Source organism: Brassica napus, chromosome A2 (assembly GCF_020379485.1).
Source record: "Brassica napus cultivar Da-Ae chromosome A2, Da-Ae, whole genome shotgun sequence".
NCBI classification, from domain to species: Eukaryota; Viridiplantae; Streptophyta; class Magnoliopsida; order Brassicales; family Brassicaceae; genus Brassica; species Brassica napus.
The window spans coordinates 15124235-15149804 of record NC_063435.1 but is presented as its reverse complement, the minus strand read 5'-3'; the positions used below and the strand labels follow the sequence as shown (position 1 = coordinate 15149804).

Genomic DNA, 25570 nt, shown 5'->3' with positions numbered 1-25570 from the left:
ATTAATTATATGATGACAATATACAATATATAATAATGACTAGGGATGGGCTTTCGGGTATACATACGGGTTTGGTTCTGATCGATTTGCGTTTTGGGTTTTCGGGGTTAAAGATTTCAGTCCTATTAGGATGTTTCTAAATTTTGGTTTGAGTTCGATTTGCGGGTTTGGTTCGGGTTTGGATAACCCATTTAAATTATTTTAAAAGTTTTAAATCATTATATATTTTAATTTTATCAAAATCTATAAATAAAATAATATATTACCTATAAATATGAATAATATATGTCAAAATACCTAAGCTTAACATATCAATTGGCTTGATTTAAAATTTTGGATACGGAATCAATAATTATTTAAAGTATTTTTTGTGATTTGAGTATACTTTAACTATTTTAGATATTTACTTTTGACTATTTATATATATTTTCAAGTATTTAAACCAATTTAAAAGTATCATTCTTGATGTTTTATATATGTTAAATCTAAAAATAATTAATATATATAAGTATATAAATCTATTTTTAGATAAATTTGGGTACCCGAATACTTCAGTTCGGATCAGATTCGGTTCTCTAATTAACAAAATTTTAAATAATTCGAATATTTAATCAATTTATGTTCGGGTTTGGTACTATATTTTTGGATCGGTATCGATTCAGTTCCTCGGATTCATTTTTCCAAACCCTAATAATTACATGAAAAACAAATATCAACATAGTTTCAAAATATACACCCGCACAGGCGCACATGTCAAAGTCTAGTATACATTAAAGCACATAAATCAAAATCAATACCTTTTGTTTATTTATAATCATTTTTTGGTAAATCAATTTAAATTTTTTTATTTACTTTATATGGTAAATAATTAAACTTTAGTGATATTGCCATAGATATATATATATATAGCATATTTTAATATAAATATTTATTATTGACACTTCCTAATCATGTGATTTATTAACATTTGTATATTTTATGTAACAAAAATTTCAACTGTTAATCACAAATATTTTAATGTGATATTTTCCAATAGAAATTTCAAAATTAAAATATTAAGATCTCAATAATTTTTCAATGCAAACTTTGAAATTACCATATTTATATATTTTATTTATATAGTAGATAATTTAACTTAAATGATGTATATATATATAATATGAATATCTATTAATGAAATTTCATGTTCATACGATTTATGATCATTTGTATCTTGCTTAAACAAAAAATAAATAAACCATTGATCACAATTTTTTAATGTGAGATTTTTACTATTTTAGTAATTTAAAGTCGTTTAAAAAAAATTCAGATATAACATATAAAAAAATCTATTTTTATTATATGCTTAATGTGACTTTTTTAATTTCTTTTAATAATATAAAATTAAACAAAAAAAGAGGATACCAATTTTTTTATCAAATATGTATTATTCTTAATCATTAATTGTCATATATATATGTTAATTATATTAGGTAATTCCGTGGTTTTTATTTAAGAAAATATATGAGAATATTCTTTTGTATACTACTAATCAATTTTATAGTTAGTTTAATAAAATAAACCATTGGAAAATATGTATTTTCATATTTTGATTTCTTTTTTAAAATGAATTTACTATTAGAGATGCTATTATATAAAAAAAACACTGCAAAAGTAAATACAATGAGTTATCTTTGAGTATTATCCCCAAAACCCTCTTAGTAAAATAGTTTATTCTGATTTTTGCCAAAAACTATTTCATAAAAGTCTTTTCTCTCTATTGTCTCTAGGGCTGGGCACAAAGCGATTACTGGCTATTTTGCGTGTACTTGCGACTTGACTTGTCTTATACGAGTAATAAAAAAATTTGACTTATACTTGACTTGTTAAAAATGAGTACTTGCTATTTCGAGTACTTGATAAAAAAAATGAATTACTTGCAAGTTCCTTGCCCCGCTCTATTACTTACTATTTACGAGTACTTATGAACTATTTACGAGTTTTTCTGAGTATTTAAGAACTACTTACTAAATAATCATCTATTAGAAATAGACATGAAAGTTTGTTTTATTTATTCTACTTAACATAGCATCTTAATTACTTAAAACGAAATATTTGTTCATATTATAAAAAAGACAAATAAAAAGTATATGAATATATCGATATATAAACATTGTATGATTTTTATGATGACAAAAATGTTTTCTCTAAACAAGTAACATGTAATAACAAGTCATATAGTTAAATTTTTTAATACTTGTTACTATATAATACTTAACTAGATGACGACGAATATTTAAAAATCAAGACAAATACGAAAAAAGTAATAAGTATAAAAGGAGTAATGAGTATTTGTGTCCAATCCTAAATGCATGGAAAAGAAAAGATAAATATAAACAAATATTTAATAGATCATGTAACAAATAGTAAGTAATAGAGCAAGTGACAGGGGTAACTACTTAAGTACTAAAAATAATAATGATACTTGACTTGGTTTTGCAAATAATGAAAATTGTCGACTTGTTACTTACGTTGACAACACCGAATACTTGAATTTCCAAAACGGATACAAGTCACTTAACGAGTTTAAGGCGAGTACTATTAATGATGCCCTAATTGTTTCTACTACATTTCTTTTCTTCTCACAATGCAAGACTTTCAGTTCTAATTTTTACCATATGGGAAACACAAAAAGAGTAGTCAAGAACTTTTTACTTTGCCACAGGAGAGAGGAGAGAGGAGAGAGGAGAGAGGAGAGAGGAGAGAGGAGAGAGAGAGAGAGACAGACATACCTTTCTTCCCCTATAAACAGCAGAGATACTTCCTCTGTTTCCCACAAAGCAGCTTCTGCAATCTGTTCGCCCATTGGTTCATAGAAACTCTTCTCTCTCTCTCAGAGAAAATGGCTTTCCTTGGCTTTTCATCTGCCTCATATACCTTCAGAGTCATCATTTTCCTCTCTCTCTTCTTCTTCCTCTGCAATGGCTTCTCTTACCCTGACTCTTCTCTTTTCTACACCCACCACCATCGTCACAACTTGGCCAAGCACAACTACAAAGACGCTCTCACTAAATCCATCCTCTTCTTTGAAGGCCAAAGGTCTGGGAAGCTACCTCCCAACCAGAGAATGACTTGGAGAAGAGACTCTGGTCTCTCTGATGGATCTGCTCTTCATGTAAATCACCTCAACTTTCCTCAAGGTTTTCAGTTTAATATGGAAAAGTACGAACTGGGTTTGCTTGTTTACTGACAGATCTCAGCAATGTAGGTTAGATTATGTACTAATATCATCAAAAGATTAAACCCTTATTCATGAGTTTAGTGTGAACAGAACAGAGGATGATATTAGGGTTTTTTCTTTTTCCCTTTTCTATAAACCCTAATTTTTATTTACCTGGGTTGAAATAGATCCAGACAGTGTAAGTTAATTTCAGTTTTAATATCTTCAAAATATTCAATACTTTTCATTTTTTTTTATATTTCATATTTAGGTGGACTTGGTTGGAGGGTACTATGATGCAGGAGACAATATCAAGTTCGGATTCCCAATGGCATTCACAACAACGATGCTCTCATGGAGTGTGATTGAGTTCGGTGGTCTCATGAAATCTGAGTTAGGAAATGCTAAAGTAGCCATTCGTTGGGCCACAGATTATCTCCTCAAAGCAACTTCACGTCCTGACACCATTTATGTTCAAGTTGGTGATGCTAACAAAGACCATTCTTGTTGGGAAAGACCAGAAGACATGGATACACAAAGAAGTGTGTTTAAAGTAGACAAGAACACTCCTGGCTCTGATGTTGCCGCTGAAACAGCCGCCGCTCTTGCCGCTGCTGCTATTGTTTTCAGGAAATCTGATCCTTCTTACTCCAAGATCCTCCTCAGACGAGCCATTAGGGTAAGTAAAACTTTTTAAAAACCAAACTTTTTAAGACAGAACTGATTGATCTTTTGTTTTGTTGAATACAAGGTTTTTGCATTTGCGGACAGATACAGAGGAACATACAGTGCAGGATTGAAACCAGATGTTTGTCCATTTTACTGCTCTTTCTCTGGTTATCAGGTAAATGGGTTCTTTAGTTTCTCCACAAGTAAAGATTTTGGGGAAAATGAAATGAAATGAATGCATTTTGATTCTTGATTTTGTAGGATGAGTTGTTGTGGGGAGCTGCTTGGTTACAAAAGGCTACAAGGAATCTAAAATATTTGAATTACATTAAAGTCAATGGACAAATCCTTGGAGCTGCTGAGTATGACAACACTTTTGGTTGGGATAACAAGCACGCTGGAGCCCGAATCCTTCTTTCAAAGGTTAAAAAATTATTTTATAGTTTAAAAATCAGAATTTGAGTATAGTCAAGTGTGTGATTTTGATTTGTTGTTGTTGTTGTGAAGACGTTTCTGGTTCAGAAAATGAAGACACTTAGTGAATACAAAGGCCATGCTGATAATTTCATTTGCTCTGTTATTCCTGGTGCTCCTTTCTATATTTCTCAGTATACTCCAGGTTCTTACATCTTTACCCCCTCACTTTTCACTAATTTACATCTTTGCCCCTCCACTTAAGAAAATTACAGATATTTATGGTAATGATTTCTTATGTTACACTTTCTGGAAACAATATGATTTTTTTTTTCGTTTTTCTTAAACTCTTTTTGCTGATTTCTTTTCCTTTTTGGGTTAAAATTTTTGTTAATTTTTGACTGTTGATAAATATGATATTTATAAAACAATGCTAAGCAGAATAAAAGTAAAATGGTATGATATTATTTGATTGAATAAATATTAAACATTGTTACAACTAACACATATATCATGTAGGTGGATTGTTATTTAAAATGGCAGACGAGAACATGCAGTACGTGACGTCAACATCGTTCCTGCTCTTAACCTATGCCAAATACTTAACCTCCGCAAGAACCGTCGTCCATTGCGGTGGATCCGTCTATACTCCTGGCCGCCTCCGCTCAATCGCTAAGAAACAGGTTTAGTTCATTTAAAAAACTATTATTTTCTCAAGTTTTGTTAGAAAATCTAGTATAATTTTAATAATTCTCCCGTGATTAATTAATAGGTGGATTATCTACTTGGAGACAACCCATTAAGGATGTCTTACATGGTTGGTTACGGTCCGAAATTCCCACGGCGAATCCACCACCGTGGTTCCTCCTTACCTTGCGTTGCAAGTCATCCGGCCAAGATCCAATGTCACCAAGGCTTCTCCATTATGCACTCTCAATCTCCAAACCCTAATTTCCTAGTCGGTGCAGTCGTTGGTGGTCCGGACAAGCATGATCGCTTTCCGGACGTACGATCTGACTACGAGCAGTCAGAGCCAGCTACTTACATCAATGCACCACTCGTCGGAGCTCTTGCCTACTTCGCTCATTCTTTTGGTCAACTCTAGTTGTAACCGTTGACTTCAATCTAGTAACGAATGTATTAGTTAAGCTAAAAAGTAAAACTGAAGGAAGTTAAGCTTTATTTTTATTTTTGGCTTTTAGTACTAGTATATATATTGATCGAAAATAGGATCATATATTCACATGAAGACATTGGTCCAAGGGATGGATTTATTTTGTTCCTTGTTATATAACGTCAAAGTGTAATCTTATCGGTGATTATTGATGTTTATCCCTTATCCTTTTAAATTATTACATCCATGTTGTTATGTTTTGTATGTTTGTGTTTAATATTTTTGGGGGACTGGGTAGAATCTCCAGCTGTTTTGCGCTATAAATATAATACTATATGAGATTCTGATTTCTTGATTGGCTCCTAACTTCTTGGGGGCGTCGGATATACTTCTTTAGTTTCTGAATAAGTGTTACTATTACATTTTTCACAAAAGTTGCTAAAATATATGTAAGACAGATTAAAAAAATTGATAACATATATGTAAATTGTTATTAATTAAATTTTTTTGATTAATAGTATTTAAGATAAATAAAATTATTTATAAAATTAATGTAATTTGTAATTAATTTTCAGCTGAAAATAAGTATATTTTAAATTGGAATTGTAAAGTGACACTTTTTATATAACAAAAAAATGTTAGAATAACAATTTTTATGAAACGAGGGAATATAGAGAAAAAGAAAAAAACAATCACAACAATTTTAGAACGTAAGAATCAGTAACATTACCTATAATTTTGTACAGTTTCATGATTAATTTAGTGATTTTTTTTTGTTTTGATGTTCGGTAATAACAACTTTGTTTTTCTGTTCTGCAGGTAAATAAGAGAGGAACGAAGCTCACGAAAGCAGGTGACCAATAACAGTTTTTTTTTTAATCTATTATCTATAAGTATTATAATATTGCATTTGTATTGCAACTAAGTTATAATCTATATTCAGTATTACTTAGTAAAAAGTTCACTTATTTTTTAAGAATATATTGACATATACATGTATTTTATTTTTTGTCATAAATAAAATAACAACACTAAATAATCTTTATGTAAGGTTTAAATGAATAAAAACATATATGCTTTAATTTATTTTTATATTGATGATGATTAACATAAACAAATAATTACAGTTGCATAAAAATATTAAATATCAATTTATAATATTATTATAGAAATCATTTAAATGAATTTATGCATTTTAATAAATGCTTATATTTATAAATTTAAATAGTGACTTTTACAGAAATAATTTAAATGAATATATGCACTTTATATATATATATTTTATATATGTGCGTGCGTATTAAATTCTATAATATTTTTTCATAAACACTTATTTTTATTAGTTGACAATATCATAAATTTAATATAATTTTAGTAAATGGTATTTAGACACATTATTTTTGTCCAGCAGGTGGGATGTGAGGACCAATAATGTACGAGCATGTTTTTCTTATTAGGTACTTATAAAAAATCTCATTTAACTTTTTTCACTAACTTTTAAACTACTCAAAAATCTCTTTAAATGTATGATTTAATATTCTTATTTCTCATTTATATAACAATTTTATTTTTAGCTGAGTTTATTTATAGCAAAGATATATAAAATAGATACTCTTATTTATATTATCTTCTATAAATATGCTAATAGAAAATTAGATATTTATATAGTTATTTACATAGAATGAAGTATTTATGATACTTATTTAGATTTTAATTATTTATTGATAAATATCATATTAAAATAAATATGAAATTTAATATTTTAAGTATATATTTAGTTTTCAAATATTTATATTTTATATAAATTTGTACATTCAGATCGGTATTTAGATATTTTTTCAGATTTTTCACATGTTTAGGTTTGGTTAATAACACTTTCGGTTCAGATATGTTTTAAAACACCCTACAAAAGTGGGCATTTCGGGTATAGGTTTGGTTCGCTTCGGTATATAGAAATATAGGAACTATTTGGAGATTTGAGAGTTTTGGTCTGGTTCCGGTTTCGGTTTCGGGTATTTCTGTTCGGTTTTGGTTCGGTTCTTCGGTTCCATTTTTTTGCTAAGGCTTATACAAAACCCATTCAGATATTGTTTTAACTTGGTACGAGTTAGTTTTTCGGTTTGGTTTAAAATTCAGGTTAAGGATTTTATGTAGAGTCCTAATTAACGTCTTTGGATCTTAATTGGATTTTAATTTGGACAAGTCCACAATCACGAGGATGGATCCGAACCCTTCGGACTTATAAAATAATTAAAATTTAATAAATACTCTTTGTCATTTTAATGAATTTTATATAATTTTTAAGTTTTAATATATTTATTAGAATGATATTTTTTTTGTTTTATGGTTTTTTTGTTGTAATTGTGTTTACCTTTTATATAATTTTTAAACTTTCTTTGTATTTATTAAATTAATAAAAAAATAATTGATAAGAATTTGTATTTTTGTTTTAGATATTTAATTTACAAAATTATTTTTAATATTTGATTAAATACACTAATTCGATAAATTAGCTTAACCAGTTAGATATGTATTTATTATGCAATATCTGATTGATCTGCATTTGTTCTTATTAATCTGCGGTTTTTTGATATGCATACCATTCGAAGCCGTTCATCACAATGATCTGCATGCAGTATTTTTTTTTTTTTTATTAAAGCAAACGAAAAGTAGGACGATTCACATAAAAATTAGCAAAATTTTGCTTTTAGCGTGGAGGGACAGATTTGCAATAATCTATAACATAATAGGAGAGTTGAGTCTTTTCCTGAAGTGACACCTCAGCGTTTTAGTGGGTCCCACTTTTAAAAAGTTTGAAAAAGTGTTAAACATGTGGTTCGAACCCGGGTTATTGAACTATAAACACCAACATTTATACCACTAAACTAAAGAATACTTTGTACAATGATGGCCGCAACTAATATATATTTATGAAAGTTTGAAACCTTTGTTTCTTCGGTTTTCTATGTGGGCTATGCCTACAAGTGTATTATGAGTTTCATTTTTAAATAAGGTTCATCACGTTAATCTTCTATTTATCACATTTATTTAGTATAATTGTTTTTAATCGATTTCATGATTCTTTGTTAAATAATATTATTTGCCGATTTCGTGATTCATGGGTTTTTTTCCGGCCTGACATGCTAATCATTACATGCCATCTTTAAAAGTTGGTTCCATTGTTAAAGTCGATCGTTTTGAGGTTGCTAGGTGCTCAAGCATGTACAAGATAATTGATCATCCATTCCTCATTCGTTTCATCTCACCAACTATTATTGATGAAGTCATCACGGGTGCTCCTGAGATCAATCTCCAATCATTATTAGACTGTTGACAATTTCTAAGTGATTGCGAACACAAACCTATAACTCCCATATATATTATCATATTGCATCTGGGTTTATAATATGTTTCGTTATCATAACTGATATTTAAACTCGCAGATGTGGTTGGGAAAATCCGTTATGTCCAAGGCTCTGACCTTAGCAAAGAAATAACTTGAGTCGTTATCCGTCTCCTCATTGATCCGTAAGAAACAATCAACAAACAATTATCTTTATATTATTATTAATATTGTGCTAACATCAATAATCAAAAATATTTCCTACCCAAATTATGTGGTCGTCTACTTATCTCTCTTACTTATCAAACTAATTTTACACAAACTTTTATTTTACAGCTTAAAGAAACCACAACAACCCAAACAATCAAAACACCAAAAACTAGAATTCCAAAAAAGACGAATCATTAATAATCACCTCTCTTTTTTGTCTAATCTTAGAAATAAACTTCAAAATAAATATATCAAACCAATCACCTCAACTAATACTCAACGACACATAAATCGAGTCAGCTAAACAAATACAAACTTCACGGCCAGCTATTTAACAATTTACAAACTTACTTTCGCAATGAAGAAGACGAAGACGACAACCAAGATCAGTGAAATTACCTGAACAAAAAAGCAGAGTAAGTTATGAACTCTGATAAATACATCTAATAATGATTTTTGTTTGCATATTACCCATCAAATAAAAGATAAACAAACACAACCACAACAGGAGATACAAGAGATAATCCCGACAGACACAAAAGCGACAACAACATCTCCACCTGCTCACTCCTCTTGTCTTATAAAAATAGCTTACATGCTCAATGTCAACATGTCAATGCTATTGTTTTTTATGAGAAATACATAAATTCGTTTAAAACTCATTAAAGCCTAAATACTCATAACTATCAATCATTTTATAGTTATTTCTACAAGTCTTCATGTATTTGTTTTAAAAGTCCGGTAAGAGCAACAAGTTTAAAAATAAAATAAAAACATATAACAAATATAATAAAGATAATAAAAATTATTACTTAATACACACAACTTACACAACTAAACTGGAGAAAAAATATTCAGAAACAAAAGGTACTTTCAACAACTTTAATATAATTTATGTACTCTCAACAGTACAATAAACAAATTAAAAAGACAAACAATTAATAAGTCTCATTGACACAGCAAACAACAACACGAACTATATAAATCACATTATTAACATAGTTTAGTACTTCATAAGTGGAGAACAATGCATACACAGTTCATCATCACAACTCTAATCCTATAACAATAAAAAAACCTTGAAAAATAACTCAAAACGCAAAATTCACAACTACAATAACCCTAGCAAATATTGAGATGAAACAAGAACTTTGTCCACAACCCCGCGCTTGCGCGGGGGCAATGCCCCTAGTTTAATTTAACAGCTCAATGAAATTTCGAGTTCCGGGATTTATTGGTCTTGTTAAACAATTTCACATGTACTAGTTGAGAGACCGAGATTCCAAAAATAAAAGTTAAAAAATGTTACTGTGTGAGTGAATAAAAAAGGTTTCAGCTAAACATATTTAAATAAAAAATAAAAAATATTTGTCTAAATAGTCATATGAGATTTTTATTTTCATATTTTTTTTTCTCTAAATTAGTTTTCAATTAGACATTCGAAGTGTTACATATGAATGGACGGGCTAATAGAATGGTATCTAGAATTAAATACACATCAGACTATCTCCAATAATACTAGGCCTAGCCTTTATCCCAAACCAGAATTCCAACCTTAACCCGAACCAAAAAAAAACTCGAATCCAAACCAATATATAAAATATATGAACATAACTTAAGAGCTTGATACTTTGGAGTTGGAGTACAACCCGAACCGAACCAAACCGAAATCTGAATTAGGATCTGAATATCTGAATAAGTTAATATGTTAATATTTTATATATACTAGGTGGTTGCCTGCGATTTCGCTGGCATGAATATTTCATGGAAATTATATATAATGTTTATAATTTTATACTTTTGAATAATAATCATAACTATTAAAATTAACCATTTTATTTTAAATAATTTATCAAAAATTTTGGTATTGTATAATCTTAGAAGATTATTGAGATATATTGTTAATTCTAATAATTTTATTATAAGTTTCCAAAAAGTCTATTTCTGACATATTTTTTGATTAATAAAAAAACAGAGATTAATGAACAAAAAGTTATTTTATAGGGCAATTCTCATAAATAGACTATTTTCAAGTTTTGGTCACAAAAATAGATCATAAGGAGGAAAATGACCAAAATATTTCATTTAATAGGTAAAATGACACTAATACCCTAGATATATATATGAAAAAAAATAATAATAATTTTTTATAGTTTTAGATTATATGTTTTCAAATTCGACCTTTTTATAATTTTTTTTTTGAATCTTTTTTTTCGAATTTTTTTTAATTTTTTTTCAAATTTTCTTTTTGTAATTCGAAAATACTTTTTGAAACTATTTTTAAAATTTTTATTTTCAAATTTTTAATATTTATTTTTTATTTATAAAATTTTAAACCTCAAACTCAAATCTCCACCCCTTAACTCTAAACTCTAAGGTTTGGATTAGTTAATCCTATGTGTATAATGTATATTTATCTCTTTGATGAAACATTTTGGTCATTTTGATTGTTAGAGTCTATATTTGTGATATAAACTTTTTTAGTGGTATCCTAGGGTATTTCCCTATTTTATAACACTTTCTATTTTTCGTATTATTTTGACTACCACTTTATTTTTTTAGAAGTAAAATAGTTACAAATTGTAAAACACATGTATTTCGACAAACATATAAATAATTAAGTACGTAAAAATATAAAATAACAAAAAATACGACCAAGAATATAACTATAAGATTGGAGAGTAAAACATAATAGTTATGATTATTATTCAAAAGTATAAAATAAAATTACCCTAATTGTATCATGAATTTTTATTAAAATATTATTTGCAGAAAAACTAAACCAAAAAGTTTTTGTGTCATGAATTAATATGGTTCAACCGAATTTAATATGGTTCATATTTGTCTTCTGTAAATAACTAAATTCAACTAAGTTTATTTATAGGTCTTGTTTTAAGTTTAAATTTTAAATTTTATATGAACTTAGTTGAATTTAGTTATTGACATTTATAGTATAGATATCATGAAACAAAATTTAATTATATATACCAAACAAAAAATATAATAAAAATGTCAAAATTTTATTTGTAGTATTGTTATTTTCTATTTTTTAGTAGTATAATAGTTCCAAAGAAATTATGAAGAAGAAATAATTAACAAATTTAATTTATATGATTGATTACAAACAAATCTAGTTTAATTTGGTTTGACCGGTCCGGTCCCGATCCGATTTTAAAAACAGTGGTATTGACTATAATTGTCTATGGTGATTTTCATATTCATCATATATATTATTATTTATCTGAAGATAATGTATTTTGTGTTAAGCATAAATGAGTGAAGTATATAAAAAAGAATGATGATTGATGTTTAATGCATAGGGAGAATCATTTTCCAGTACACGAGAAGCGAGTAATTGACCAGAGAGACCGTGTCCCCTTTCGTTGGTCATTAAAGCTGCTTTTGTCACTCTTTTCTTCTGTCAATTTGTTTTCTGTCTTCAATATCTTTTTTTTATTACTACTATATATACTCACGAATCAATTGTGTATCTCGATATGTATCAATAATTTTTTTAATAATTGATGACCCATAGTGTACGAGCACCTTCGTAAATGAATTTAACAGAATATTTCAATATACATGTATATATATATATTAAATTATTGAAATCATATCATATTTAAATATTATTTTACTTTTATCAGTTATTGGATATTTTATTAAGATCTTTCAATCAAGAAAATATTTCTTTGTATTTTCAATTTCATATTTAAAAGATTATAATTTATTTCTGTTAAAATATCTTCAATCCACTTCTATTTGTTTTACTCTACAAAAAAAAAAAGAAATTCGAAAATAGAAGATAGTTTTACGTACCAATTTGTTTTTCTATAATAGAAAATGTAATATTCTCTTTTATTTATAAAGAAATGATACATTTGACTACATATTGTGTTGAAAGTAGTGTTTCTTTATAATAAAGAAAAGTACAACATTTTCTATTGTAAAATATACCAGAGAAAAACTTATTTTATTTTAGAATTTCTAATTATAGAAGAAGAAAAAATAGATTAGAAATGCTCTAGGTTCAAGTTATCGAGTAACTTGCATTGATAAACATTCAGAAAAATAATAGAAACTTTAGAGAAATCGAATTTTTAATTATCATCTAAAACGTCTACAATGGTTGAAATCGATCTAGTTATATTTTGAAACGACAAAGATGTGAAATGAAATTTTCCATCGAAGACTTATTTGTTGTAAGCTATAAACTTCACGTGACTTTGTTTTTCAACATGTCAGTCGCACACAAAAGTACCATGAACACAAACAAGTTTGTAATAACTCCATCCAACAAAGTCATCCTTTCTTACAACACTACATTTATTCGTCTCTTATTGTTTAAAGTTAAACCGGATCAATCAGTTTTCGGGAATCAAACGAAAAGTTTTCACCTGGAATTGCAAAACCAAGTTAAAGAGAGCAAATCATATATTTTGAACGAGAGTTTTTTTTTGTCAAAGCATAGCTTTCCTAGATATTACTGATGTAAAATCTGTCTTTATCATTTTATGAATATTAACCATTAACCATAGCAAAAAAAAAGAAAAAGAGCGATCGAACTTACTCCATCCGTTTCATAATAATCCATGTTTTAGAAAAAAAATTGTGTCTAAAAGATCCATATTTTATCTTTTCAATGTATGTAATAATGACAAATTTTAAAGATATTAATTGTATTTACTGAACTTTGATTGGTTAAAAATTATAGAAAATAGCTAAACACATAAAACAATGCATTTATTGTTAAAAATTTACGTATTTTCTTAATAATTGTTAAAACTGTAGAATATACATTATTTTGAATCGGATGGAGTACATTAGAAGGAATCAAACCAAAACAAGTCACTTTCATCTATAATCGATCATTAACAAGGCTAATAGCATTATACAGTAAAACCTCTATAAATTAATAATGTTGGCAGTTTGAAATTTTATTAATTTATAGAAATATTAATTTATAAAAAAAATTCTTTTATAGATTTTTTATATTTTTAAATATTTTTATTTATAAAATAAAATATATTTGATTTTATCATATATACATTAATATTTTTTTTTTAATTTGACTTTCATATTGTTTTATTATATTACTTGGTTTATATATTATTGTTTCATATAACTTCTATGTTGTTTTCGATATAATTTTTACTAAATATTATCAAAATAAATTGAAATGTTAAAAAAACCAACAATATAATGTTTATTTTGTACTTATATGAAATGTATATATAGATATATTATTAATTTATGATTTTACTGGGACTATATATTTACATAGGATTTTTAAAAAAAATATTTTTTTATTTTTTTATCGATTTGTATCATATTTTGAATTAACCCAATTCGGGAACGAGAGAATTTATTAATTTATAGAGATTATTAATTTATCGTATTAATTTATTGAGGTTCTACGGTAGTTAATCCAACTCTAAATTAAACTCAAACTAAAACTGAATGCACATTACCTGTGCAAAAACAACTTTTGTATCGGCCATGTAGCGGTACAGCTCACCATTTCGAGCGCCGTTTGTCATGAAGTTGCTATCCAACGAAACTGTCCCTCAAGCTTTATAAGCCCATGCATCTTCTATATAGATCCCTGAGATTTCTTCTCTAGTCTTTGTGGAGTTGTTCACATCAATGTTACAAAAAAATGTTACCAGCTGTTACAACCATATTCACCAGCTCCCTTAGCTTTGTGTTCTTACCGTACATGTCAGGTACCTATATAGATCCATGCATCTTCTATATAGATCCCTGAGATTTCTTCTCTAGTCTTTGTGGAGTTGCTCACATCAATGTTACAAAAAAAATGTTACCAGCTGTTACAACCAAATTCACCAGCTCCCTTAGCTTTGTGTTCTTACCGTACATGTCAGGTACCTAGATGTTCTTCACTTTGTTCTTCCTCGCCATAGAGAAGAGTATTGGCTTTCAACCTATCGCTCACTTAATGTACGTACCCAGTGCTGTCCCAAATATTTCTGAGGCTTAAATCATGTTACAATAATGGCCCTTACATTTATATTTAATACTGCCCCAAAAGAATTATACGAAAGAGAGATTTGTAGCATAGCTCGAACCTAATCAAAGGAGGACACTAACTTCTCTTCTTTAACCATTTGAGCTATACTTAGGCTTTGAATGGTGATCAAGGAACGAAAGTGAACATTGAATTCCTTATCATTCCAAAAAAAAAATCACCATTCACAAAGAATAATTTTTCTTTCTTGTTCCTCTCCGTTCCTTTCTCTGGAGAGAAATATAGAACAAAAGCATTCCTTGTTAAATTTGATAAGGAACAAGCATTCATTTTCATTCCTACAATTTTATTCCTATACGTTTCTTTCTTGTTCGTTCCTCGTGTTTCCGAAAAGGTCACCGGTCGGAATCTTAATATTATTAAATATGGTCCACTTTTTGTTTTTATATCATGTGGTCTAAAGCTATTGCTTTACCTACTTTAAAGCAGGGATACCACAAAGCAAACCATCCAAAATCAAATGGTTTTGACAAAAAAAAGTTTATGATGAGTTCTCAAACTAAAATAAAAGGAATTAATGTTAATACTTACACATGTTAATCAGTTTACTGATCAGGGCCTTTGAACATTCTTTATATGGAATCACGTAAAGCTGTAAGCCTCTTATAGGGAAATAAGAGGCTAAATTGAGACTAATGTAACATTCTGGTTTGTAGTATATGACAAAGGCTTAAAAGAATTGATTTTGCTATCTATGTTACTAACGTGCATTTACTTTTTTTCGTCACATATCCGTTTAAAACTCTAGGGTTAAGCGTGCTTGAGCTCGAGTAATGAAATGATGAGTGACCTATCGGTAAGTAATTCGTGATACCATGTGAGTAATGTCAAATCATGGAGAAATGTTATATCGTGATTGCAGGGTCAGTAAACAAATCTTTCGAGTCTTCCAAAAATTAACGCACCATCCATCGCATGGAATGGGATCCACGAACCGAGTGAACGGGCATGGGAGGCCCATTAGCCGTTGACGGTTGGGCCGTTACAAGTGGTATCAGAGACGAACTCAGACGAGTGTGGAGTCAGTGAGGACTCACACTATTATGGATAACAATCATGAGGCGCAACATGGATGTTGTGTTCTTTGAGAGAATCTGAATTGTAATATTCCGGTTTGTGGTATAATGAGAAAGGCATAAGAGAATTGAATTGGCTACCTATTTTACTAAAATATACTTATCTTTTTTGTCACAAATCCGTTTAAAACTCCAGGGTTAAACATACTTGAACTGGAGTAATGGAAAGATGGGTGATATAACGGGAAGTGATTCGTGATACCGTATGAGTGACGCCAAAGCGGAAAATATCATGTAGTGATTGCAAGGCCAATAAACAAACCTTTCATCGAGCCTTTCAAAAATTAATGTATAGCCCGTCGCATTGAATGGGATCCATACCGAGAGAGTGTGAATGGAAAACCCATTAACCGTAGGCGGGTGGAGCATTTTACTGGTCAGAGCTTTTAAACATTCCTTAAATAGAACCATTTCTTAAGAAAAAGGGAAATGAATAGTCATATGAGCTCTGGGTGAGACTAAGTCGAATATTGAATCAAACGTATCGGTCCATGAAATTCTCTCTCTTCTCCACTCGATTGGAATATCTGATCTTTGAAGATGAACTGACTGAGTATTCTATGTCACGGATCATATGTGCCATTGGTTTAGTTATTTGAATTCCAAGATTATATGTATATAAATTTTGTTCTTTCTATTATTGCAAAAATATAAAATTACTGATAAGGATGTAATGTAACAGACATGTCCCTTATCTTGCTTAATAATGAACTAATTGTATTATTTAAATAAACTATTTTGCATTTTTTGTGAAAACACGATTTTGCGGATTTTAATAATTTTTTTTTTTTTTGTGATTTTGACAAAAGCATAAAATTTACAGTTTTCGCGGAAAATAGTTTAACGGAAAACATGTTTTCTAGTTTGGCAGAAAAACGCATTTCCAATTTTGTTGGAAAAATATAATTTTTCAGTTTTGGCGGGAAAATGTGTTTTTCAGTGTTGGTGGAAAAACGCGATTTCCAATTTTTTTTCAGTTTTGGCGGAACGTGATGTTCTGGTTATGACGGAAAAACGCATTTTTCCAATTTTGGCAAGAAGACATGTTTTCCGGTTTTGAAAAGAAAACACGTTTTCTGGTTTTGGTAGAGAAAACATTTTTCTAACTTTGGCGAGAAAACACATTTTCGATTTTGGCACGAAATACGCGTTTTTGGGTTTTTTGCGTAAAAACACATTTTTGGGGGTTTGGCAAAAAATCAGTTTTTTCGATTTTAGCGGGAAAATACAGTTTTTGCGGTTCTGGCGGGAAATTGCAATTATACGATTTTGGCGTTTTTCCGATTGAATTTACTATATAATAGTTATACAACTAATTTAATCAATTTTATATTTATATTAAGGGTATTTAAGTCTTTCTAATTTTGAGATGCAAATGTTAGCATCCAAACTCTACTTGTTTTGCAACTCAAATATCTAGATACTAGGTAATAACGTGCGCGAAAGAAATACTTTTAAATATTAATGTTATATAAATGAAATTTTGTTTAATTTTTTTTTTGTTTTAAATTATGAATTTTCTGTTAATAAGTATATTTATTTTGGTTTATAACAAAATTTTATCGTATTGTAAACTAAATTAGTGGTTACACGTATATTGAAACTAGAATATTTATGTTTTTTGTATGGTATATAATTTAATTTAAAAATATTAAAAATATATATAATTTTCAATTTAATAATTATTAAATAAGACTTCCTATTCATATGATTTAATAGTCATTTGTATATTTTTATTAGAAAAATTTAAATCATTGGTCATAAAAATTTCTATATGAGATTTTAATAGTTTAAAAAAATTCAAAATATATATACAGAAAAATCTAAAATTTTTATTATTTAATTAAGGGGGTTTTTCAAATATGACTCAAAACAAAAATTCAAACACAAAACTAACCCATGAATTTTTTTTAAACTTTCATTTGCCCTCTTCATCCCAGAAGTTCGAAGTATTCACGAAAATGTCATTATTTTTTTTTTTTTCCAAAAATGAGTGTTTTACTATATCACCCTCATCCTCATTAAGTATTTACAATATTACCATTACCTTCAATACACCAACCACCATGAACAACTAATTTGAAACTCTTAATGCACGTAAAAATAGTTTTCCACTTCTCTTATCTCATTTCGTATGCACAAACTACATTTCTTTCACTTTATCTTTATATTCATCTATTAACCCCCCTAGACTTTGATTCTAAATTTTGAAAAGTTCATAGATCTATTCAAACCCATGATTCTTGGTCATTAACAAGTTGGTCTGTTTCGTAGTGAAGTTATGTGTGCTAGAAGAAGCTAATCAAGTTATCTCACTGGTTGAAAGTATGAAATTGATATTTTTTTCTAGATCTGTTCGTCAGAAGACTTCTGTGTAAGTCTTCTGGTCGTAGACTGGTCAATGCAAAGGTTACTTCTGCAATTGATTTTATGTGTGTTTTTAGAGACGACTTCTATGGAAGTCTTTCAATTTTTCTTTGTTAACAAAAAAATCTCAAAAATGCCAGAGAAGACTTCTCAGTAAGTCGTCAAGAATAAACATGTTAGTTTTGCAATTGACAGAATTATGTTAGAAATTTGACTTTTTCTAGAGGACTTACAAAGAAGTCTTCCGCCAGAAGACTTCCCTGTAAGTCTTCCGAAATTTTGGTGGAAGTCTTCTCACTATCGGTGAAAGTCGTCTCATGTTATTTTTGCAATTAAAAAATAGAACTTAAATATTTAATTTTAGTTAGACGACTTCGATATAAGTCTCCAGGTAGATGACTTACACTAAAGTCTTTCATAATTGTATTCAGAGATTCTGGTCAAACATTGGTTATCACAGAATACTTCTTTGTAAGTCATCTGTCGGAAGACTTACATGAAAGTTGTCTAATTAAAATAAAATATTTAAGTTTTATTTTTCAACTACAAAAATGACCCGAGACGGCTTACATGGAAGTCGCTAGTTAGATGTAATATTTAAGTTTTATTTTTCTGGTGGAAAACTTTCATGTAAGTCTTCTTGAAAAAGTCAAATTTCTGACACAATTTGGTCAATTGAAAAACTAACATTTTTATACTAGAAGACTTCTCGGAAGTCTACTCTGGTGTTTTTGAGATTTTTTAAAAAACGAAAATAAGCCAATATATACAAAGGAAGACTTCTATATAAGTCTGCTGTAGAGTAGACTTCTTTTGAAGTTTTCCTTTGTAAATTTGCAATTGCAAAAATGACATAAACGGAAGACTTCCTAGAGGTCTTCTGCTGGAAGACTTTCGTGGAAGTCTTCTAGGTCAAAACTTAATAAACTTTCATTTTTTTCTAATATTGTAAAGATTTTTTAATTTTTTTTTGCTAATTCATATATATTAGTCAATATTGGGGATACTTAGTGAAACTGATAATTTATGGTGATAATTATAAGGTTACCGATATTCATGTTTATTATTGTTTCTAGCTATTGAGAGAAGACTTCTATCATAATTATGAGGTTACTGATATTCATGTTTATTAGTGTTTCTAGCTAATGAGAGAAGACTTCTAGAGAAGTCTTCTTTGTATCTTTAGTAAACTTGTATTTTCAACTTCAAATTATGGTTTTGAACTTTCAAAAGTGTTAAATAATTTTAAAAATATCAAGTCATGTGGTTTGATGTGTCTTTTTAGATCATAAGATATACTTTTTAACTATCATGATATTTAAAATTTCAATTTTGATATAATTTTCCCACTTAAAATTTTCGACTTATATTTAAGTTTTCCGCTTAAAACTTAAGTCTTACAAGAAGTCTTCCGAGAAGACTTCCTGTAAGTTTTCTGTAGACTTTCCAAAAGACTTCTAGTGAAAGTGTTATATGTTTGAACTTATGTAATGTTTGATTTCTTGTGAATTTGATTTAGTTTTTTTAGAAGTCATCTCCCTTTTTTTTTTTTGGAACTCAAAAACGTGCATATTCAAAAACGTTCAAATGACTTCAAAAAATAGAAAATGAGTGGAAGATTAGATAGATCTACCTTTATAGAATACACGAAAATACACATCCAAAATTTATAGATCTACCTCTAAATGAGTGGAAGATGAGAACCATGTGATAAACAACGTGCAAAAAAAAGATAAATTAGTGAGAAAGATATGAGACAAAAAAATGAGAAATTGATATAAAGTTTGGTGTATTCAAATTCAAAAAGATAAGAGATAGGTTGGATAGTTTTAGTTTGAGAAAAAAGTAAGAACTTTATGCAACAACAGCTTATCAAATTAAGAAAAATCAGACATGAAAACTTGCTAAAACGCTCAGATCTGTTATCAAAGAGGAGACATAAGAGAAGTTTCCGTCAGAAGATTTCCAGGAAGTCTTCTAGCGCTTTATATATTAGAAGACTTCTCGGAAGTGACTTACGAGAAGACTTTCCAGAAGTCTTCCAGAATTGAATCTTAGTAAGATCTGAAAAATCTGCATATACAAACCCTGATATGGAAATCTTTCATATCCAAAAACGTTCAAATGACTTCAAAACAGAAAAAATAAGTAGAAGTTTAGAAAGATTTACCTTTATAGAACACACTAAAATATAAATCTAAAATTTATAGATCTCGTTTTAAAGGAGTGAAGATGAGAACCATGCAATAAAAATCCTCAAAACAAGATAAATTTGTGAGAAAGACATGAGCCAAAAAATGGGAAATTGATAGAAATTTTAGTATTTTTAATTTCAAAAAGATGAGACAGAGTTTGAAGAATTTAAGAGTGAGAAACATAACATTCTTGTTGCAGCCATTTGAGAAGAAAAAAATGTTTAATTTTTTTTAATGTATGGAAACAAAAATTTCTATTTAGGTTAAATATTTTCGATTCAGTAGACTTTCATGGAAGTTTTCTAGCTCCTAAATATACTACTTGCCCAGGAGACTTCTTCTAGCCCTTAAATCTAAACTCTAAACTCAAATAACTAACTAAATAAAAACAAACACTTCATTAAAATTAAAATAAACTTTAAAAGTGTTTAATATACACAAAAGTAAACACATATATGCCAAATTGTTTTTTTTTTTAAATGTTAAGCTTCCAAAATCTAACCCTAAAAATAAAAACAATACTACAATTTATTTTACCAAACCCTAATCCAAAGAATACAATGACACACTACATTCACTCATCTGTGTTGAAAAAAATTCAATTTTACTATATCTTAATTTATATCAATTACAAATGTTTATAATTACATGGTTTCAATTTTTCCCCTATCAAAATATTTTCTTTTATAAAATTTATAACTTATTTTTAAGATCTACAATATGAGGACGTCTTCTCACATAAGACTTAAGAAATCTCTAGAAGACTTCAAGGGGTTATTTTCGTAAAAGTAAATTATGTTTTTTGTTTGGTTATAAGGGGATATTTGTAATTTCACTAGCATTTTGGGTTAGTTTTGCATTTGATTCAAGTTTGGATATACCTTTGTGTTTAAAATCAAGTTATGGGTCATATTTTGCAATTTTCCAAATAATTAACATGATTATTTAATTTATTTTAATAATATACAATTAAACAAAAATGATACACAAATTTTTATTAAATCTATATTACTCAAAATTATTAATTTTCATATATACTTTAGTCATATTAAGTAATTATGTAGTTTTTATTTGTGAAAATAATGAAGAACTTTTAATAATTTACTTTATGGTTAGTTTAATAAAAAAATTGTATATATTTAGATGGACCCACATATTTCTTTAGGAACTTTGAAAAATATTTTAGTGAATGTTACGTGTATAGATAAAATGTTGTAATGATTCTCACATAATAAATAAGATATTGTAGATATTGTATGTTGATGTAATAGTGTCCAAACAAACAACATCTGAATACTACCATCCGGATGCAGCGTCAGGATACATAAACGAACATGTTTTAGTAGAGATGCTTAGTAGAGAAATGCATTACAACATATCTAATGGATTCTTGAGAAACACCCAAGGGACCGGACATGCATAACTTTAAGAAGAAATTTCAAAAACTGTAGCATAAAAGTCCATTATCATCATAATGATTTATTTTAAGGTTGAATTTTTCCAGTGATGACATAATAAAAACATAAAACCTTCTTAAGTTTACAACATTATATGATGCAAGAAAAAACTATAGTTGTAGTTAACCAAGAGAAAAAAACTACTTGTAGAAAACTTAAATAGATTAAATTTTTTTGACTGAAAATTTAAATAGATAATTTGTAATAACATATGATATCTCTATAATATTATTTGGGAAGTCTAATACGAAGTGTCAGAAAACAACCGTCTTTCGTCGTTCACATGGATGTAAAGTTACCGATTTGGTTTATAAAGTCAGTATGAGTCTGTATACGTTGATGACAAAAACAATTACTTCGGAAGTCATTTTTATATGTGGCGTACTCACGTTAATTCTTATGACGGTTATTTACATAAGTACCTTAATTAAAATATTTAATTTAAATACTATGATTTATTTTTTTATTCTTTTCCTTTTTAATTTTTCCAAATAACATATATAATAAAAAGGAAACATTTATAAGTTTTAAAAACGAATTCAAAAACATAAAAATATATTTTTATATAATATGATTTTATTAAAAAGAAAAGTTCACAAAATAGTAATATTCTGTTTAAAACATATTCTTACATAAAAAAATATTTTCAAAGTAATAAAAATACTTTCTTTATATCTATATTTTTATTAGATGAAAAAAATATATTTTTATATAATGTGATTTCATAAAAAAGTTCACAAAGATAATCTTGATATTAAAAAATAAATATTATTCCTTTGAAACATACTTTATACAATATAAAATAACTATATTTTCAGAGTAATAGATATATTTATCTATCTATTTTCTTAGATGATTACATAAAAAAATTAAATAATATAAACCCCATTGTGTTTAATTGACTAAAATAGTTTATAATTTTTATTATTGAAATGTGTTTTCATAATCTTTAGCTGACTATACTATTTTACAACTACGTACATCAAAAAATACCCATAAATTATATTCTAATTATATAGTTTGCTTTCACAAAAACAATCACAATTTTAGTGCTGATTTTGAGATATTAAAAATGGAACCTAAAAATATTTTTTTTATGATAAGCATATTTTGATCAAATAGCTACAAAATATTTTTATATAGCATATACATCTAATGAGGTATATATATTATATTTTATCATTAATAATTTTTTTAATATTTAGTTTCTTATTAATTTTATATTTTCTTTATGTTTGTAGAACTTAATATACCCATAGTCAAAATACCCAAGAAAATCTGAATTCTCATTTTTAAGATTATTTTCAGTTTACCTTTCAATAAATCTAAAGCGTACAATTATTTAGAAATTATAAAATATTTAATTATATTAAATATTGATATTGGTTCATGAGCTTACAAAAATTTTTCATACTGACTTTGTGAACCACAACGGGATATCTCGATCCATGTGAACGACTAAAGACGGTTGCTTCCTGATACTACATGTTAGACTATCAGCCTTTGTATGTTGCGTCCTTGGTACATAGATGATCTCCGATCGGAGGAAACTTTCTTTCAGGATCTTAATATCTTCCATATAACTTGCAAAGGCTGGCTATTCTTCTATTTCCAAAACCATCTTCACCAATTGAGAACAATCTGTTGCAAACGTAACATGAAATTGACGTAAGTTTCTTATACATTCCATTGCCCAGAGTAGCGCTTCCATCTCCGCATGAAGAGAAGATAGACTAGCTCGAACATTCTTCGCCCCCATCAGCCCGTCAAATCCTTCTAAAATACTGAGCCAACCTTGACCGGAGAAAATATCATTGTCTTTCCAAGACCCATATGTGAAACACCATCTTGCTGGAATTGATGGTAGAGTCGTAACCTCAACGTATGGTACCGTTCTCTGTTCGTTCAATATATGTGCCTCGGCCCAGAGTGTTGATTTTGTTTCTGCCAATTTATTTGCGTCCATATGATCAATATCCAGATTACTAAAAACTTAATTATTCCTTCTTTTCCAAATGTATCATATTATCCATGCAAACTGATGATCATTCATCTGCGAGAAAACTCTCCAGAAGAGATGATCCATGTTTGTGAAGAGAGAGTTTGTTGGGAAAATAGCTGGATTTGGTGGTATCTTTGAGAGAGCTCAAACTTGACATTCAAAAAACATATGGTTGATCGATTCCTCATCGGCTCTGCATCTTGCACATCATATATCCCTTTGTATCCCTCGCGCTTGCAAATTCTTCCTTACTGCTAAATATCTTGTCACCAATTGCCATAGAAAATGTTTATATTTGGTGGGCACCATATTTTCCAACATAATGCCTTCAATACATCAATTGTAGGCCCAAACATTAATAATGGTCTTTCCCTATCTCGGTAAACTCTTTCGACATGATATTTTGATTTAATCGTATATTTTCCATTGTTTGTGAAAGTCATCCATCCCTATCTACCGTCTAGGTTTATATGATTTTCATATCCCGTGGGTCTACCAAAGCCCGGAGCGCCTGCGAGTTCCAAGTTCACGTAGTAGAATCAATGAGAGAATCCAGTGTGATCATCTTTATATATATATATATATATATATATATGTGTGTGTGTGTGTGTGTGTGTAATTTCGCATTGATCATCTTTTGATTATTTTTAAAATCAACATATAATTTTGACAAATATTACGAAAATACATGCACATTTAAGCGAGAGATAAACTAATTTGATTTTACTTAATTAGATTAAAAATAATTATACTTGAGTTTGAATTTGTAAGAATATATGTAACTCAATATGCTCACAACATGAGTGATTCGACTAAGCCAACTTATATCCAAAATCAAGATCTAACTACAATAAGAAGATATAATTTTATAATAAGAATCTTTTTATTTTTATACATATAAATTACATGATGACTCAAAACATATTAATAATAAAAAATAAAATATTAACAAATTGTTACAATATAACTTTATATATATGCATGAAACTACAGAATAATATTGTTATATTCATTTATGTAATTTTGAATCAAACACCTTTATTTTATATTTTTTAATTCTAAACACAAAATATATTATATTATACATAATCTTACTAAAATATATTTACATATCTAAGAAAATAACCAACATAAATGCAAATAAGAATTTAATCAAAATTAACTATATTTGGAATAAAACAGTTGAATTTGGAGAAATAGATGTCATCCAATATATATCCAAGTGATATACAAATCGATTGTTGACCCAAAAACAACTAAACCAACTAGAAATAACATATCCAAAATTATATGTCTAATTTAAATATTATAATATTATTAATAGAAATTCTACATATAAATTATAAATTGATTTAAAACAATAAGTAAATATCAATTAATTATAATATATTAACTTTATAATGATTTATATCGGTGCACGTGCACGGGAGAATCACCTAGTATTAAATGTAAATACACATATACATATCCTATAA

General features: G+C 28.2%; 1 protein-coding gene across 1 annotated transcript; it reads left to right on the top strand.

The window, feature by feature from the left end:
* The first annotated feature begins 2805 nt into the window (after positions 1–2805).
* Positions 2806–5634, top strand: LOC106412856 (endoglucanase 17). The gene is made up of 7 exons (XM_048756470.1): positions 2806–3154; positions 3471–3878; positions 3951–4043; positions 4130–4291; positions 4376–4487; positions 4802–4965; positions 5055–5634. The coding sequence occupies exons 1-7, from the start codon at positions 2882–2884 to the stop codon at positions 5385–5387; spliced, it is 1545 nt and encodes a 514-aa protein (XP_048612427.1). The 5' UTR covers positions 2806–2881; the 3' UTR covers positions 5388–5634.
* The last annotated feature ends 19936 nt before the right edge of the window (positions 5635–25570 follow it).